Below are 16358 nucleotides of genomic sequence, written 5' to 3'. Positions count from 1 at the left end.
ACAAACCCAGGTTAAATATGAACTGCCTTAACCCCCAACCTATATAAACACTCCCTCACAATCAAACAGACACATATACAGCGGAGGAGTTGAACACGGCTTAATCCACCCAGATACCGTTGATAGCCACGCTTACCGTGGTGGCATTTAATGAGCCACGGAGGAATTGGTATCACATAAACAGTGCCGATGGATGAAACAGATGAAGCCCAGCAGAGACAGAGATGGTATTGTCCTCTGGTCACCAGATGGCAAAGGGGGGGATAGCAACAACCTTGAACCCAATCGAAAGGTTTCCTTTGTCCTCCTCTAAACCCGCGCCAACCTGAGCTATCGGAGAACATTGTCATTTGGCGCAAAGCATGCTGGCTGGAAGACTCATTATACACACGCGTGTGACAGATGTTCCCCAGAGGTGCAAGCACACTGAGAAAAAAAACATTCTTGGACTTCAAAGTTTGCTTTTGTTTTCATAGCAGTTTCAAATATGCAAAGGAAATATCTTGAGCCGAGTGCAGTGGATGAACTGGGAGGGGACTCGGTTGCTGAGAGCTCCACAGAGAAATCCGTACTCTACGAGCAGGGATGAGGTTATTGGCAAAACAGAGAAGTGAATTGTGCTGTCTCTAAGTGACACAGTGGTATTTAATCACACACACACACACACACACACACACACACACACACGGGGGGGGGGTTCAGTTAATTGCTTCGAGGCAATAGTACAGATCAAACGGTGCCGGGATCAAAAGGGGTGAAGACAGAACAGCGTTCTGGCGAGAGGTCAGACGCGTCTTGTGGTACTTGGGGCCGACACGAGAGTTCTGATGGCTCGTCTCCGCCATCGTGCCCGCAGCACGGGGCCGATGGCGGAGACGAGCCATCAGAACTCTCGTGTCGGCCCTTTGATGTGGCACGGGGAGATTTAGTCCTTGAGATTACAGAGTCTCATTGATGGAGACGGAAGGGTTGTGTAGTCTGCCCAACGGCATCACATTAACACATCCCATTAACAAATGTAATTACATCAGGTGATCGTTTAACTGATCGTGTCAATGTTGGATACTGAGACAGCCATCTCGCTGTAATATTTCATGCGATAATATCAGGGGGGAAAAGATTTAGCGCATTTTCAGAACCAATGTGCTTGTTTTGTTTGTTTTTGCATTTCTTTGTATGATTAATGCATCTTTTGTTTTAACGGAGGTGATTTGAAGCTGTGTTACTGGCCAAAGGACATTACCAGAATTCAAATGTGTCTTTTAGCTATTTAGGCTTCGTTAGAGCAGGTGTTCATATCCTGAAGCATTCAAAACATCCCGAGTGATATTAAATTATTTGAGCCTCAAGTTACATATTGAAGGTCCTCAAAACGACACAACAGTGAGCCCACGCACCATTCCCAAAGTTGTCTGAAAAAAAGCTTCCAAAGAGGAATCAGATATGTTGTAATGAAAAACTAAACAAAGAACAGCTACGTATCATCTTGTTTTCAACAGCCGTCGTAACAACAACAACAACCACAGACGCGCTCGGCTGACCGTGGCCAGTTATCAGAGCCGGACAGTTTAGCCCGGTCCACCCTGGTGGTACGAAGGCCCTTCTGCTACTGAGGCAGACTGGACTAATTACAATCGCAGATCTCTGTCACAGCCGAAGTGTGGAAAAGCTGGTCAGAGCTGGTTGAGAGGCTTGCTGAGTTGTATCTGATGAGTTGCCTGTAAGGCTTTGGCTTATTTTATTTACACATTTACACATCTTTTTAAATAAATAATTATTGTTTCTACAAATTTACAAATCTTAATACAGATTTGGATTTCTGCAAATTTATTTTCTACACATTTACAATTCTGATAATACACAGATGTCAATATACTTTCACAATTCTCATCACACATGTGCGAATAGCTTTGCTACAAACATTACATTAGGTTCTCAAAACTGCCTTTTCCAAAGTGTCTTTGGTATCATCTTTTTACCCCCGGTAGATGGGCTCGTTACACATCTATTTCATTAAATTCTTTTTAAATTGACAATTACATATCCCCCTCTGAATATTCTATTCATTGCGGTCTGCCCGCTGAGTTGTGAGTATGGAGACAAGTGGTGATCGGGGGACAACATACAAACACTTAATAGCTAATAGTAATTAATAGCTGCTAAGAGAAACAAGTTCAAGCTTTAGGACAGCTTGAAATACATTATTAAAAGGGATTTACCTTTGCTCCGCGTATAAAATATATAAAGCCAAGCAATCATTGTTGACACTATTGGCATACCCAACAAACCAACATGAGTTCCTGTATAACTCTCCCAATGTATTAATGTGGAAGCATGCAAGCATTTGTAGTGACAGACTCACATTTTGATGTTCTCATGGTACTGCTTGGTATCAGAAGGCTGATTGTACAAAGGCTGGAACACAAAGAGGACAAAAACATTTTTAAAGAAACATTAAAAATTATTCAAAATGTCTAGCAAACAAAGGGATGTGTGTATGAGAGGAAGAACAACGGATCCTCTTGTAGTTAGGGCTGGCTCAGGCTAGCCTGGACCAGCCCTTAGATAAGCTGCTATAGGCCCAGGCTGCCGGGGGATTTCTTCTGACAGACCAAGCTCCTCTCTCCCCCCTTCTATGAGAATTCCCATCTCATTGATGCACATCACTAATTCAGCTTCCTCCTCAGAGTTTTTGTGATCTTCCTCGCAGGTTTCCATGGACCATGGTAATATCTGGACCCTGGTCCTTCCACGGCCCTGCTGACACCTACCGCTTTTAACACTATTATAAGTACCATTACTATCACCGTCAACATTAATCCACACCACTTTGTTTCTTCCGAGTGTATGTGCTTTCTCGCCTCGCAGTTTTTCGTAGATCGTGGTTCTATCTAGACCATGTTCTTGCATCCTGCCATTGTTCTGCTGACAACTGCTGCTGGTATCACTAACATTATTAATATTAATCACATTACTGGTGTCTGTGGATGGTGGTTCTATCTGATGGAGTTTGTCCCTGCAGTGGTCCTGCCGTACACCTGGCTTACTACACTCAATATTTGAACACTGTACATCTTTGACGATGTTTATTCTGTACACATGACATCCATTGCTGTCTGTCCATCCCGGGAGAGGGATCCCTCCTCTGACGGTCTCCCTAAGGTTTCTCCCCATCATCAGTTTTTCCTGTGCTGATGTGAGGGTTTCGGGACAGAGGATGTTGCATGTGTACAGGCTGAACCCCTCTAAGGTAAATTTGGAAATTGAGATTTTGGGCTATACAAAAAAAAAGATGGGGCTTGGAAATATATAATTGAATATAGCGTGTGTGATAAGATTTATTAAGTAAAACCAACGTGGGAAAAAATGCAAAAGGAAGTCTGGGAATTATATCTTGAATACAAATCCTTTAAAAAAAGAAATCTGCAGGGTTATGTTTCTGTTGTTTGCGGTACAAGCGACCCTTTAACGCTGCACCCTGATGTGACTCATTATTCATTATGTGTTCAATATCGCTCCAGGACATTTTTGAATAAAAACCCAATATTTTGACTGTTACTTTCAACTGCTAAAAGAGTCACGCGCACATGAACCTCCTTCTGGTATCTACGAAGCATGTTTTATCCTTTTTACATGACCTCATGCAAAAATACAAGAGCAAGGAACAAAAACACACACACACACACACACACACACACACACACACACACAAAATTCAAAGTGTCCACTCACCAGTTCTACCCTGGGTCCCAGTCCCTCCAGTATCCTGTGAGCCTCTTCTGCCTTTTTCTGGAACGGGAACACAAACAGAGGTAATACATTAGCCGGCCGCCTGCACCTCAACCATCACCACGGCAACACTGTGAGCTCACTTGATCACTGAGGCTGCACTACTGTTCGCTGGCTGGCTGGATGGCTGGATGGATGGATGGAGATGGATGCAAGGACTATTATTAGAGCTTTTAACTCAAGCTGGGCCACAGTTCCCTCTGTCCTCTCCCAGAAAAAAAAGGTACTCACATCCCCTGAGCAGAGACAGGAAGGGAGAAACAGCAGGCGGGCAGGCAAGTGGGAGGGAATAGAAACTGAGTGGCGGAGATCGAGCAAAAGACAGGGAAAGGAGAGTTGGGGAACGGGGGGCCTAAGAGGGCTTTGGTGCTTATCTCAGAAGAGACATCTGAGGGAGAGATCTCACCTCACCCCAATAGAAACTCCTGGCACGGACTATAAAGTAAGAGAAGTGTTTGAGCATCGGGCCTCAGGATGACCTCTACGCAGCGATGCTCCACTATACATTTTTATCTTTAGCCCCGGCAGACAAATGTGTGAGCAGTGTCCCAGACTACCCGCCTCAATGTTTGCGCCCCGCACACTCTCTGCGCTTCATCGATCAAACGGACCCTCCTTGGTGACACGTCACATGCTTCGTTGCTTTCTATCTCACTTCAATCTCCTTCCGTGACCTCGGAGGGAGACTGGCAGGACCAACACATTTGCAGATGGGATGGAAGAACAGCAAGAGGGGGAGGGGGGAAATTTTCGAAGGCGACAACAGAACCTGGCGGGTTGTGTGCGTGTGTGCACGTCAACCTTAATTCCTCACCGCCCACAATGTCACGCTGCTTCCTTGTCCTTTTCGCTCCCTCTTCACTGGTGCGGTGGCACAGGAGGTGCTTTGGATCTAACTCTAAAGTTTATACGAGACTCACGCGAACCGACTTCTGCGGAGGAGCTCAGGCGAAGAGCTTAACTTTACTCGACACTGGCTTCCAACTGGGTCACCTGTGAGTGAAACCAGAGGACATGGATCCGATATTTTAAAGTGCATTTCCTCTAGAGCATGAGGCATAAAAGGAGGCACTGATCCAGGGTGCTGTTACTACATATTATTCAAATGAAGACAAATGTACTAGTATTCTTCCTTGACTCTCGCTGCATTTATTTGCTCATTAATGTTGACTCCTCACCAGTGAGTAGGTGTAACAGGCGGCAGAGTATTGCCTCAGAGAGCCTGCTTACTACAGAAGCCGTTAATGAACAGCAATTATTAGAACCAGGCAGTCATCCTCGGGGAGTAGGATTTATCTTTTCCTTGACGCAACTTCTTAAACAAATAGGGAAACAAGATACATCAGAATTCTTTTGATAAGGCTTCACATTAAATACTGGAAATGACACGTTCGGCATGAAAAAGAGGGGAATGGAGGAGATTACCGAGTATACATTTTCTCTGAAACTGAGTTATTAGTTAAAGAGCTGGTGGTCTTGAAACTGTACACATGCAGCCAGTTGCATTAAGAGCCATAAAGCTTAAGCAAATTCAACGTGCTGCCTGCAGTCCAAGATGTTTTTTTTCTCCAATTGAGCTGATGCCGATTGTAGATCATTGATGATCCATATTGGCAGACACAGATCAGGTCAAATGATCAGAGATCAGCAAGAAGAAGAGCATACATGTCAATCTCTTATTTAACTTTAAATTGGCGGATAACGAGGTCAGCAAAATTCCATTTCACACACTGGCGGTTACGGTAAACTGTGTGATTAATCCGCGGTTCACGTGTGCTGAACCGCGAGGGTCGATCCGCATGGATTAACCGTGGTCTGTTACACCACAAGGGCTTATGTTACTACAATCACAGCGTTGCCAAACTTTTGTGACTCACATCAAAGGAATGCAGGAGCGAAGACCAGGGACAAAAAAAAGAAAAGAAAAAGCACTTCAAGTCCAACAAAATAATCAAAAGGAAGGAATAAGACTGATAAGAGCATTGTAGTATTGAAATCCTAACAATAACCATCCCCATTTGACACGCATATATATGTATGATGTGCCACTTAAAAAGAAGAATGCAATGAAGTATATGTGGATCAAATTATTTATTATTAATATTCTGGTGACTAAAATAATGAATATGACTATGTGAGTAAATTCTACGCAGCACAAGCAGCACCGGGGAAGGCGAGTGGAGCCAGGAAAAAGAAGAACAGGTTGGTTTGGTAGAGGAAGAGAGAAATAAAGAGCGAGAGGTGGGGTTAGGCAGCTGGCCAGAGTACATCCTGCCAGTCAGAGGGAAGTTGAAAGCGTTACGAAGGTCAAGCGGCATTGTGGAGTAAACCCGGGTGAATTTCAGAGAGTCTTGAGCAATCTGCATCTCCTGCTGTTACTAGTGTTTGTGGTTTGGCTGGTAGTGTTGACAGTAAGGGTCAGAGTCATGAAGGACACTCCCTCGGGTGTACTTTTCTCTTTGAAAAGGTCTTCTCGGGGAGTTGGTTTCTTATCTGGGGACATCTGTGCAGCTGTTAGGCATTCAGCCTCTTGCTCAATTGCTCTTAAACAATGTGCTTTCCAACAAATTGGTTTTAAAATAGCTTCTCCGGCTAAATTTCTTGGCACACAAAGCGCTGCTTTGCCATGGTTTGAAAAGGATTTGCAATCGAAACATTCCTCTTTCCCTTCCAACAGTGAAGTTCCAACATCCCTTGTAGTTTCCCGTACGGGGCTTGTTCGAAGAAATTGAAGCTCGAGTGTCATCGAGTGTGAAAGGAGCTCACTGCTTTGCATTGCACTTTGAATAAAACATTTAAGCCTAAAGGTTAGTGGCTTCTACTTTTGGCCACTAGGGGGACTGAAAGCACAGATATCCTCCTTCACGGAACGTAAACATCAGCACAGAGCACATAATGATTGTTGTGACTAGGACTAACTAAACAGCGGTCATTGACCTTACAGCTACTCTGTTGCTCTTCCATTTACATAACGATGACACTGCTGTACATGCGTATCTGATAAAGGACAGTGTGCGTCCGTGTCATCTTGTAGGCTGTGCGTGTGTGTCTGTGTGTGATTCACCAAGCCTGCTGCGATGCCCTTTAGTAGCTCATTCTGTTAGGCAATAATTCATGTGAAAATGAAGCGTGGGAGGCTCACATCGGAAGATAAATACTCCGTGGCAATCTGTGCTTTTGTTGACGAGGGTCTTCGAGGATGATATTTCCTTCTTTTTTTTTAAAAAGGTAAAATGAAAATGGCAGCTATCCAAGAAAGAGAAAATAAGTTCTCTGCAGACCGTCATCAATCTGTTAGGAGCCCTGGTGTTTTTAGCTACTAGCGCTCGGTCACTGACAGCCGCTTGTGATAATCCATCTTGATATGTAATAAAGTGAAAAGGATTTGGGCTGCGGGCCACAGGTTGAGCGTGTGTATCCTACTGACCCTGTTCTCATCGTAGATGATCTGCACCAGGCTGCGGTGCTTGGCCTCGCTGGGTGGCGGTGAGATAGGCCGCTCTGGCTCGTGTGGTTTAGCCGCCTCCTCCTCCAGCTGTTGCTGTAACACAGAAACAGAAAGATAAAAGTTAGCGCTTGGCCAATCCAAAAAAGGGGGGCCCCCGATCTTCCAGGAAGACCTGTGGCACACCGGCTGGTGTTGTGAGGTTAAAGAGTGTTGCGTTAGATCACTGGTCCTTTCCCTGGAACTCCAACAGGAACCAGACTAGCGGACCTATTAGCCGCAATAGCTATTAACTCCCCAGGGCCTTGTTAATCAGAGTTACTACAACAGCCTGTAAACAAGTGCCAAAGCCTGCTGTGTGCCTGGAATCTCTGATGAGGGAGAGAAAAAGACCACAAAAGAGTGAAGAAAGGGAAAATGTGGCAAATTAACACCAGCCAAAAAATGGAGAACAGCGGTGTTCCTCTAATTCACCCTGGTTTGTAACAAACACTGAATTTTAAATTGCGTAGTAGTCACGCAAAATGAGTAGTAGCGGTAACCAAACGGAACAGCAACAAATCGCCATAAAAACAACGAGCCGGTCATCTGTCAGAAACGTGGGAACCGCCACAACTGTTCCTCACATTCTATTCCTCACATTGACCTATTGGGCAGCGCTGGAGTTCAGTCCTTGTTTTTATGTTTGGCAATCTTTCCTTAAAAAGAAGCACAGATGCCATATCTGACATTCAGCATACAGAATGAAGCGCTGCTTTGTTCTCATGGCCCATTCGGATTTACAACCGTCTTGCATCTTGGCAAATTGGATCGCTATCCAGATGTTGAAACGGTGTTAGCGAACCAGTCAGGATCATTATTCCGCCCCCGAATCACACACCTCAATAAGCAGCATGTGGAAGTAGCCGCTTCCTTCTGCCCGTGATAATGGCAGGAGATAAAGGGATATTCATTTCAACATTTATTTATTTATTTATTTTTAAGTATGGTCTCCCAAACTACAGTAAGGAAAAACCTACTAAGCATCTAGTAAAAAAGGGCAATACTGGTATGCATAAAATCATATCTGGATTCATTATGGATATAGAACACACGAAGAGTAAATGAAGAAAAATCGTTTGTAATCACGGTAAAAAGTGGCGGGAATAGAGCGGACTTCTCTTCTTCGTTACGGGCTTCAAAAGAGGGAGAGGCCTCCAGAGCAAGATGGATCATCATGCGGCATGAAAGGCCAGGATAAGCATCTGGTGCAGGAAAACACGGACATTCCCACAGAGACCCCCACCCCTTCGTCTTCCCTTTCAGAGTAAAATAAAATAAACCAGCCATCCTGGGCTTGGCTGACATGACACAGGTTGGCGGTGACCTCAGCCCAAACACCCACCCAGCCCCTACCTATGTCACAACCCTTTTAATAAGTTTTACTGTGCCACTTAATTAGTCCAGATGTTTTAATGCTTGAAGAGAGCCGGATTGTAAAAACAAATACACTGTATCCATAAAAACACTGTGTATTGAGGAGGGTGAGTGGGGCGGGTCTTGATTCATGCTTGTAAGCAGCAGAGCTCAGCCTTTCAATCACTCAAAGCTCCAACACAAACATTGGAATCGGATAACCAGCTTTATTTTGGTAAGAAGTCCATATGAATTATATGCCAAGTTGTTTCTATTAAAGGCAAATGCAGGAGTCCTTTGAGTATTTTTTCTTTGGGAACATTGATTTCATCAGGTGAAATGTCAGCAACATTAGGCACATTTGACAACGGAGCTGAAGAGTGCCGTTTGGTGGTCGAGATACAACATAATCATGGGGACTGAGTACACCGCATGTCGCTGCCAAATCCTAATGCTTCATGACAGACGATGTCCTTTTTTTTCTTAATGAGTAAATTCCCTGAATTCAAATGAGAACCTCCTGCCTGATGGAGGAGGGAGTCGGGTGGAAAAGAAAGAGCCCAACCACACAGTTTCTCTGCTCAGCATGGCAGGCGGCCAAAAGGGAGACAGAGTGTCAGGGACGCGAGTGGTTTAGCAGTCACAAAACCTCCACCATAATCCTCCGCCCACAGGCATGCTGTTATTTATAGCCTTATATATTTTTGACCTACTTTTCTCTTAAGTAAAAAGTCAAAGAGAATAGGGGGAGAAAAAAAAAAAACTGAACGCAGCTGCCTGGAGGAGTCCATGTACAAAAATGTAGCACATCGAGTGAGAAGCAGCTACAGAAGCTGAATGCCGCGATTACAACACAGCAATGTCCGGACAACAAGCCGCACGCCGCCACTAAGGAAATTAAATAATGTGAGATGTGAGCCACCGGTAGGCATCTACATGAAGGATGAAAGGTACGTCGTGGTGCGTTTAGGTTTGCCTGCCTGTTCAAAATATTAGCAGAATGCACACAAATGACATCACACAACACCTACTAAACCTTCTTCACCGTTACTGATAATCTCTTCCTACACATTGTGGCCAAAATAGCAGCTCATAAAGGAAGAACGTCTGATGTACCTGACTCATCTTCTAAAAAGGCTGAGTCTTATTGAGCTGCATGCCAAGCAGTACTTTAACACATTCACTGTAAACTTTTGTAATCTAATTTGCTAACTAACTTCTACTGTTACACCATCAAGAGCCTGCTTACAAAGTGCATCACCGTCTTGTGTGGCAATCGCTCCGTCTCAGACCGTCTGCTCCACTCCCTGGCATCAAGGCCGTCCTCCTAGAAAGCTGCACCCCCACCCCGCCATAGACCGTTTTCCCTCCTTCCCTCTGGCCGGCGCTGTAGGAAATTTGCCATTCCACAACCAGCAGGCTCAGGATCAGCGACTTCTCCTCAGCAGTCGACTGATTAAACTCTGCACGGTCACCCCACTGCTCATACTGCTTGTACTGTCCGTATTGGCATACAGACTCATAGATTTTATTTGTTTATATGTTATTCATGCTTTTATTAATCAAGCATGTTGCACCGCACCCTCCATCTTATCGCATCTAGGTTCCTTCTGGTGCGTCTGCAGTCAACGACACATTTATCTGATGCTGAAAGTATCAACTGCTTAAATCTTTGGCAGAAATATAGTTCAATTTGCAAGCCGAAGGCATCTACATCATGTTTTTGAAAGAACAAATCCACTTTAAAATGAGAGAATGCAGTCTGCAAATTCTAAACAAAACACAATATAATCTAAAAGTTACACTCATAGGCGTGCAGACCTGTTTTTTGCGGAGCTTGCAGATCTGCTGCTCTACCATGGTGATCTCCCGGTCCACGCGGTCCATGTTCTGGATCAGCTCCTCCTTGGAGAAGCGAGCCGGCACCAGATCCAAGTCAGGGTCCATAAGGGCCGGGCTCACAGGGGAGATTGGCTCCAGCTTCCCCATTCCACTGCTACGATCCTGCAAAAGCCCAACAAAAAGAAAAGTGACGTGCTGAGATGTTGAATACGTTTGTATTTTTAGGATTGACAGGACACTGGAGTCAAACAATACAGAGGAGATGGAAGGATGAAACTGATAATAAACAGCAGGTTGGTGTAACGTATCGGACAGGTTATACCGAGAATTGAAAAAATAAATAAAACTGATCTTGCACACTGGTTCTCTTCCTCTGGTTGCATGAAGGTCACTTTAACACAATCTAAACACAATCGGTGACATTAGTACATTGTAGTTTGTTCATATTTTCTATTAAGATTTTTTTTAATTTTATTTTACAACATTTTCCTCTGAGACAAGGTACATAAAATCAAAGGAACCTCAAACTTACTTTACAAGTGTACTTAATAAGTACGGGACGAGCATTCAAAAGCACAATTCTTGCATCTTAAATTTGCTCTTCTGCACCAGATTGATGCATTAACCCTAAAAGGAAACTTTTTCCGCCTGCGGAGGCGGTTTACTAGGACACGTCAATTCCAGGCACACAGCACGACATCTGTTGCCTTTAAAAAAAAAAAAAACACATAACTATATATTTATATATATATTTTCTTAATATGGCAGCTCATGGTTTAAGCAAATTCTCAGTAATCCGTTTGAGAGTCCTAGGATGGCTCGACTTTGTCAAAACATTGTCATTAACTACCAGTAATACCTCTGAATTCCTGATACGTGTCACAACTCAGCATGCACAAAGGCCGTATTGTTGACAGATATGAAATTGGAAAAAAAAAGACGTGACCATTATTGACTGGTGATGCCGGGTCAGTGATGTGTTCAACCTTGCAGGAGTCAATGTATACAAAAAAAGAAAATTGCTTTCATTGTTGCCTTCATTGCTGCAGTTATCTATTGTGATGGAATTTGTGTTCATTTTTCTACTATCGCAAACTCAAGGACAGCTAATGGCGCGGGAATGTCTACGGAGTGCGTTTAACCACCAGGGATTCGATGGGAGGACAAAACTGCGAGGTCACAAGCGATCTGCCTTCAGTGCTCTGCCCTACACTGTCCTCTGTGCTGGTCAACAGCCATTACACCTGTGACGTGTGTGAAACGGTCCTAGGCCAATAGCTTCGCCTGTAGCCTCGCCCTCACATTTAGAACATTCCTTTCATGCCTAAATACTTTTATTTACATGAATTTCAGCGCGAATCTCAGGTAAACAAGATTTTATGTGGTGCTGGACATGATGCTTTGATTAAAATCAAACAACCAAATTAGTCGCCAAGTGTTGGAGGACTAAGATTTCCCTTCGTCGAGGACCTCACTGATTGTAGACTCCTGTTGCCCAACAGGTGTCGTCTTAAATTATGGCCTGCAACTTTAATTGTTTTCATAAACTAGCAACCTTTATTATGGAAATAATTAAAATTGTTGGATAAAATGAAAAACTGAAGGGAATCATGTGGGTTTTTCTTGTAAATATTGGCAGATTTCCTTGTACATCTAAAACAGGTAAATTAATTTAAAATATCATATTTTTATAGAATTGTAAAAAGAACAGGTTTATACCATATCATCTTATTAGACAACCTAAATAGCGTTATGGTATTTAACTTATTCACACAACAGCATTTATTTTCTGTGTATTTGAACCTTATATGGTGAGCAGGACATTAACAAATCTTATCTGATCTTATTCAGTACAGTACAAGATAAAGGTAAAGTGCACATGTTGCTTCATCCTTCTCTAACCCCCCCGGCCATGTGAGTCATGCTGTAGGCGTCAGCATTGTTTCATTCAGACCTTTCACCCTTCACCTCCATCTGTGCCTCTCCCCATTTCCACTTTTCAGTAACATCTTTCCCTCATCATTGAGGGAACTTGTTCCGTGCAGCCGGTGAGTCTTATATAATGGGTTTAGGGCTGTCTGTGGGGAATTACAGGCATTCCTGAATATTTCCCTGATAGCTTAAGAGATAATGGTTTTCCTTTCCCTGTACCGTCCAATATTGCTGTATCTGTTCTCCATTCCGTGGCTGTTTTCCTCCCATGGCAGTTTGAAGCATTGTGTAACGGCAGGAACCCCTCCCTCCTCAGCTCTACACTGCAGGCAGGTCGTTTTGATGTGCGGTTCACACGGTGCCACCCTCAGTCTTTTGAAATCTAGGTCAGCCCCACCATTTATTAATTGCTGTTTCACAGCTCCGTTACGGTCTTTCCACTGCCGCTCACAAAGCGCCAGCTCGTACACTGCAGAACCTGCTTCTAGTGTGGTATGTCTAATAAAAAGCGTCTCTGAACAAGACTGGCAAGTATATAAAGGAGGCATAACCATTTAAAAAAAAGATAAGTGGACCTGTTATTTTCTTAAATCTAATTGCCAAAGATTAAGGGAAATCTTAATAGAGCAAACACATTTTTTATAATAATTAGGGCCCATATACACATACATACACATATGTGTGTACATACATTATATATATATATATATATATATATATATGTGTATACACGTATATATGTGTACACACACACACACACACACACACACACGGCCCCATATGCATACTTAATTAATATTGGTAGGTGAGTCCTGGTTCCATGACCATCAAACGGTAATTTACTCAACTTGTTACTATCATACATTGTATTTCATAGTGGCTACTGACCTTTGCCATATCTTCAGCCAATCCCATGGGAAGTTGTGGCCGGTGGGATGAAGGCCTCATCAGAGACTCCGGCGCCATCTCTAGACGAGGCCGTTTGATCTCTGCGTACTCCACCTCCGATTGGCCGCTGTGCTCCGGCAGGTACATGTGCTCATAGCGGATATGCTGTTCTTGTCCTCTGCAAAGTGAAAATGGAGCGGCTTAGACAAACGTGCAGGAAGCTGCTGAAGCATTTCAGGCAGCATCTGGTTAGCACTCCAGGCCTTCCCAGTATGACCTAGAGCCACAGAGGTTGGGAACGCACGCGGCGAAGGGCCAGGACCCGCCAGCACCAGGGAGAAGAACCACAGGGGGGGAGGGAGCAAGAGACGAGGCTTGGTGCGGGTTTTGTTTAAGCCTAATCGTGTCCCATTAAAAACAGGCTACGTTTAACCACACAAAGACACATTGGTACAAAAAAAAATCTGCCATCTGGCTTCATTGGGTTCAACCGGGATCGTAAAAGTGATCACTAAAGACAAATTTCTTTTTTCTGTAAAATGGGAACATGTAATGGGTCACTCGTAGTGGAAATAACGGGAAATGGGAAATGGTGACTCACTGCAACGCTACCATCTAATGGCTTTCATTTCAGCAGCATATGGCAGAGCTGCTCTTGTGCCGGGTTTTGCAACCATTGCTATGCAGTCGATGACTCCACACACAAAGCCAAATGAAGTGCTTTGTTGAGATTTGCAGCAGGAGCTATGACACCACACAATTATCTACCCTAAAACTAGAAACTGATCCGGCTGGCCGGGATTGCCAACAACTACACCGGCCGCCAGAGCAGGGCGGCGCTCCGTGCTGCAATGTGAGCGCTGCACTTTTGATAGCGAGCATAAACCGCATTCTGCATCAGCTCGTCATTGGGGTTGGCAACACGATACGGTGCGCCAGTAAAATTGACCTTTGGCGTGTAGTCAAATGAGCTTCTGAATGTTAACTGCACTGGCTTCTTAGATTTAGGCATATTTTATTAGCCCACTTGTAAATGCCTCTGTGTCAGATACTTTGCTGCCAGCGTCAAAATGGATGTGGCTTCTGAAGAGGGAAAACACAACCGTAATTGCTGGTCCAGGCCCACAATGGCCTACTGTGTGGTTTCTTTATGTGCCAAAGAGCATGGAGCTTGTCTCTCGGACTCTTCGGACTACACCAGAGCTTCATATAAGCGGGGTGGGTCAAGTCGTTTACACACCGGGCTGAATCTGCATGTTAGACAGTGTCTTGGGGCGACGAGAGAAGAAATGGGTTGTGGGTGTTTATAAAATTGCCTACATAGTAGAAAAATAGGGTGCCAGAAATGAATACGCAGATGGTGTGTGTGTGTAAGCGACAGCGCCCCCCCCCCCACCCCAAAACATAGTTTCTCACCCATTCGGTCGCACACTTTCTCATCTCCATAGAGGTTTGTCACTTACATAATCACATCGCCAAACTCTACCCGCCCAACCCCCTCCCTTCTTCTCAGCCTCCTTCCCCCTCTTTCCTTACCCTTCGTCCCTCTTGTGAGCGGGCACAATAATCTGATCCCTGGGGAGGATTTGTCTGGAGGATGAGAGGACGATGTGTGGGGGGGTGGGAGCGGCACACACAGCACCCCACAACAGCACCATTACTTTCTTACTGGTTTGGGCCTCATTACAACAGGGAACAGAGATCCTGTGTGTCGATAGCAGCCGCCCGATATTGTGAAGGCACTGCGGCGTCTCCCCGTTTCTCTACAGCTGTGCACGCTGCAGGAATGGCTGACAGAAAGAGAAGCCAGGCTAACTGCAACACAGCTGGGAGGAATGAAACCGGGAAGTGCGCGGAATGAGAGAGAAGATTGCATAGACGAATGCAAAGATTCACATTGCTGTGAAGCCGAAACTGGATGAAATGAAGTGTGAAATTCATTCCTAGCTGGATCATGACTTGATTTTGAGTGATTCAGAACTGATCCTCTATACTGGGGGTGCTCAATACGTCGATCTCAAAGGCAGTACCAGTCGATCCCGTGCCATCCATAAAAAAAAATGCCGTCACGTCACCGGTCTACCGCGGGAGATTACGGAAACTAATGCTAATGCTAGTTAGCGATTCTTGTTTAGTAGCGGACACATTTAATTTCATTCCAAAGCAACCCAGGCTGACCCCAGTCAGCGTGGTTACATGGATTTGAATAACTGGCTTAGTCGGACTGAAATCGAATTATCCGTTTCATGTAAACACCTTTGTCCGACTATGATCCGAGTAACACCCCTGGATAACTCGACCCGATCCAGTTGATAGTTCGACTATTGCGGCATGTGACGGTGAATTGGATAAGGAACTGGACTTTGCGTCTTTGCGCATGCTTGAGATCCCGACGGCGTCTTCTCTCCGTTATCAAATCAGCCAATAGCGCCATTCGCATTCGCTGTGCTCCTATTAACATCATGCACAAATAGTAGAGGGTTGTAGCTTCACCTTGCTCTCGGTTCACCATCTTTCTCGTAATGTTGATGATGTTGTTGTTGGTAGTGGTGAAGCGGTCAAGCGGAAATGGTTGTATCACAACTAGTTGTAATGAAAACAGCGCCACCTATCGTATCGGATATGACATGCTTTCGGCCAATGATTCGATTTATTCACTGCCATGTATATTGGGATAATAGCACTTGCCCCGAAAGATAGCATAGTCCGTCTAAGCAAAGATTTGAATAATACCATCATGTAAACACACCGAGTAAGGTAATGACCCACAATGTGTGCGATGCTTGTGACTGTTTCCTCCTTCTGACAGATGAGAGGCTCGTTCTCTTCATATCGACCCTGTTTTTACACCCCCTGCTCTATACTAATCAGAATTAAAAAGGGTATTTCAAATTGCTATTGAAATTATCCTAACTAAATCTTTTTGGGGGGTTAAATCAACATATGTGCAAAATCCCCAATTGTGGACATTTGAAGTAATATGAGACAAGACGGACATAGCTATGCAATAACAGCCTGGTCTTCTCGTTATGCTTGCTCTACAATGTATTCACTCCCTTTCTGAAGA

General features: G+C 44.3%; 1 protein-coding gene across 10 annotated transcripts in view; it reads right to left on the bottom strand.

Annotated features, from left to right (window-relative positions):
• The window catches only part of ncor2 (nuclear receptor corepressor 2), a 65789-nt gene that overhangs the window by 33587 nt on the left and 15844 nt on the right, over window positions 1–16358 (bottom strand). For all 10 annotated transcript variants that reach the window (XM_078086958.1, XM_078086960.1, XM_078086957.1 and 7 more), the window contains exons 4-8: window positions 13292–13469; window positions 10451–10633; window positions 7217–7330; window positions 3733–3789; window positions 2363–2415 (exon numbers count right to left, since the gene is read on the bottom strand). In XM_078086958.1, the coding sequence (XP_077943084.1) occupies window positions 2363–2415; window positions 3733–3789; window positions 7217–7330; window positions 10451–10633; window positions 13292–13469 (585 nt within the window). The remainder of the gene's footprint in view (window positions 1–2362; window positions 2416–3732; window positions 3790–7216; window positions 7331–10450; window positions 10634–13291; window positions 13470–16358) is intronic.

The sequence above is a fragment of the Gasterosteus aculeatus genome, chromosome 13, assembly GCF_964276395.1.
Source record: "Gasterosteus aculeatus chromosome 13, fGasAcu3.hap1.1, whole genome shotgun sequence".
Lineage (NCBI taxonomy): Eukaryota > Metazoa > Chordata > Actinopteri > Perciformes > Gasterosteidae > Gasterosteus > Gasterosteus aculeatus.
Note: the sequence above shows the minus strand (reverse complement) of the source record. Positions and strands in the feature narration are given on the sequence as shown.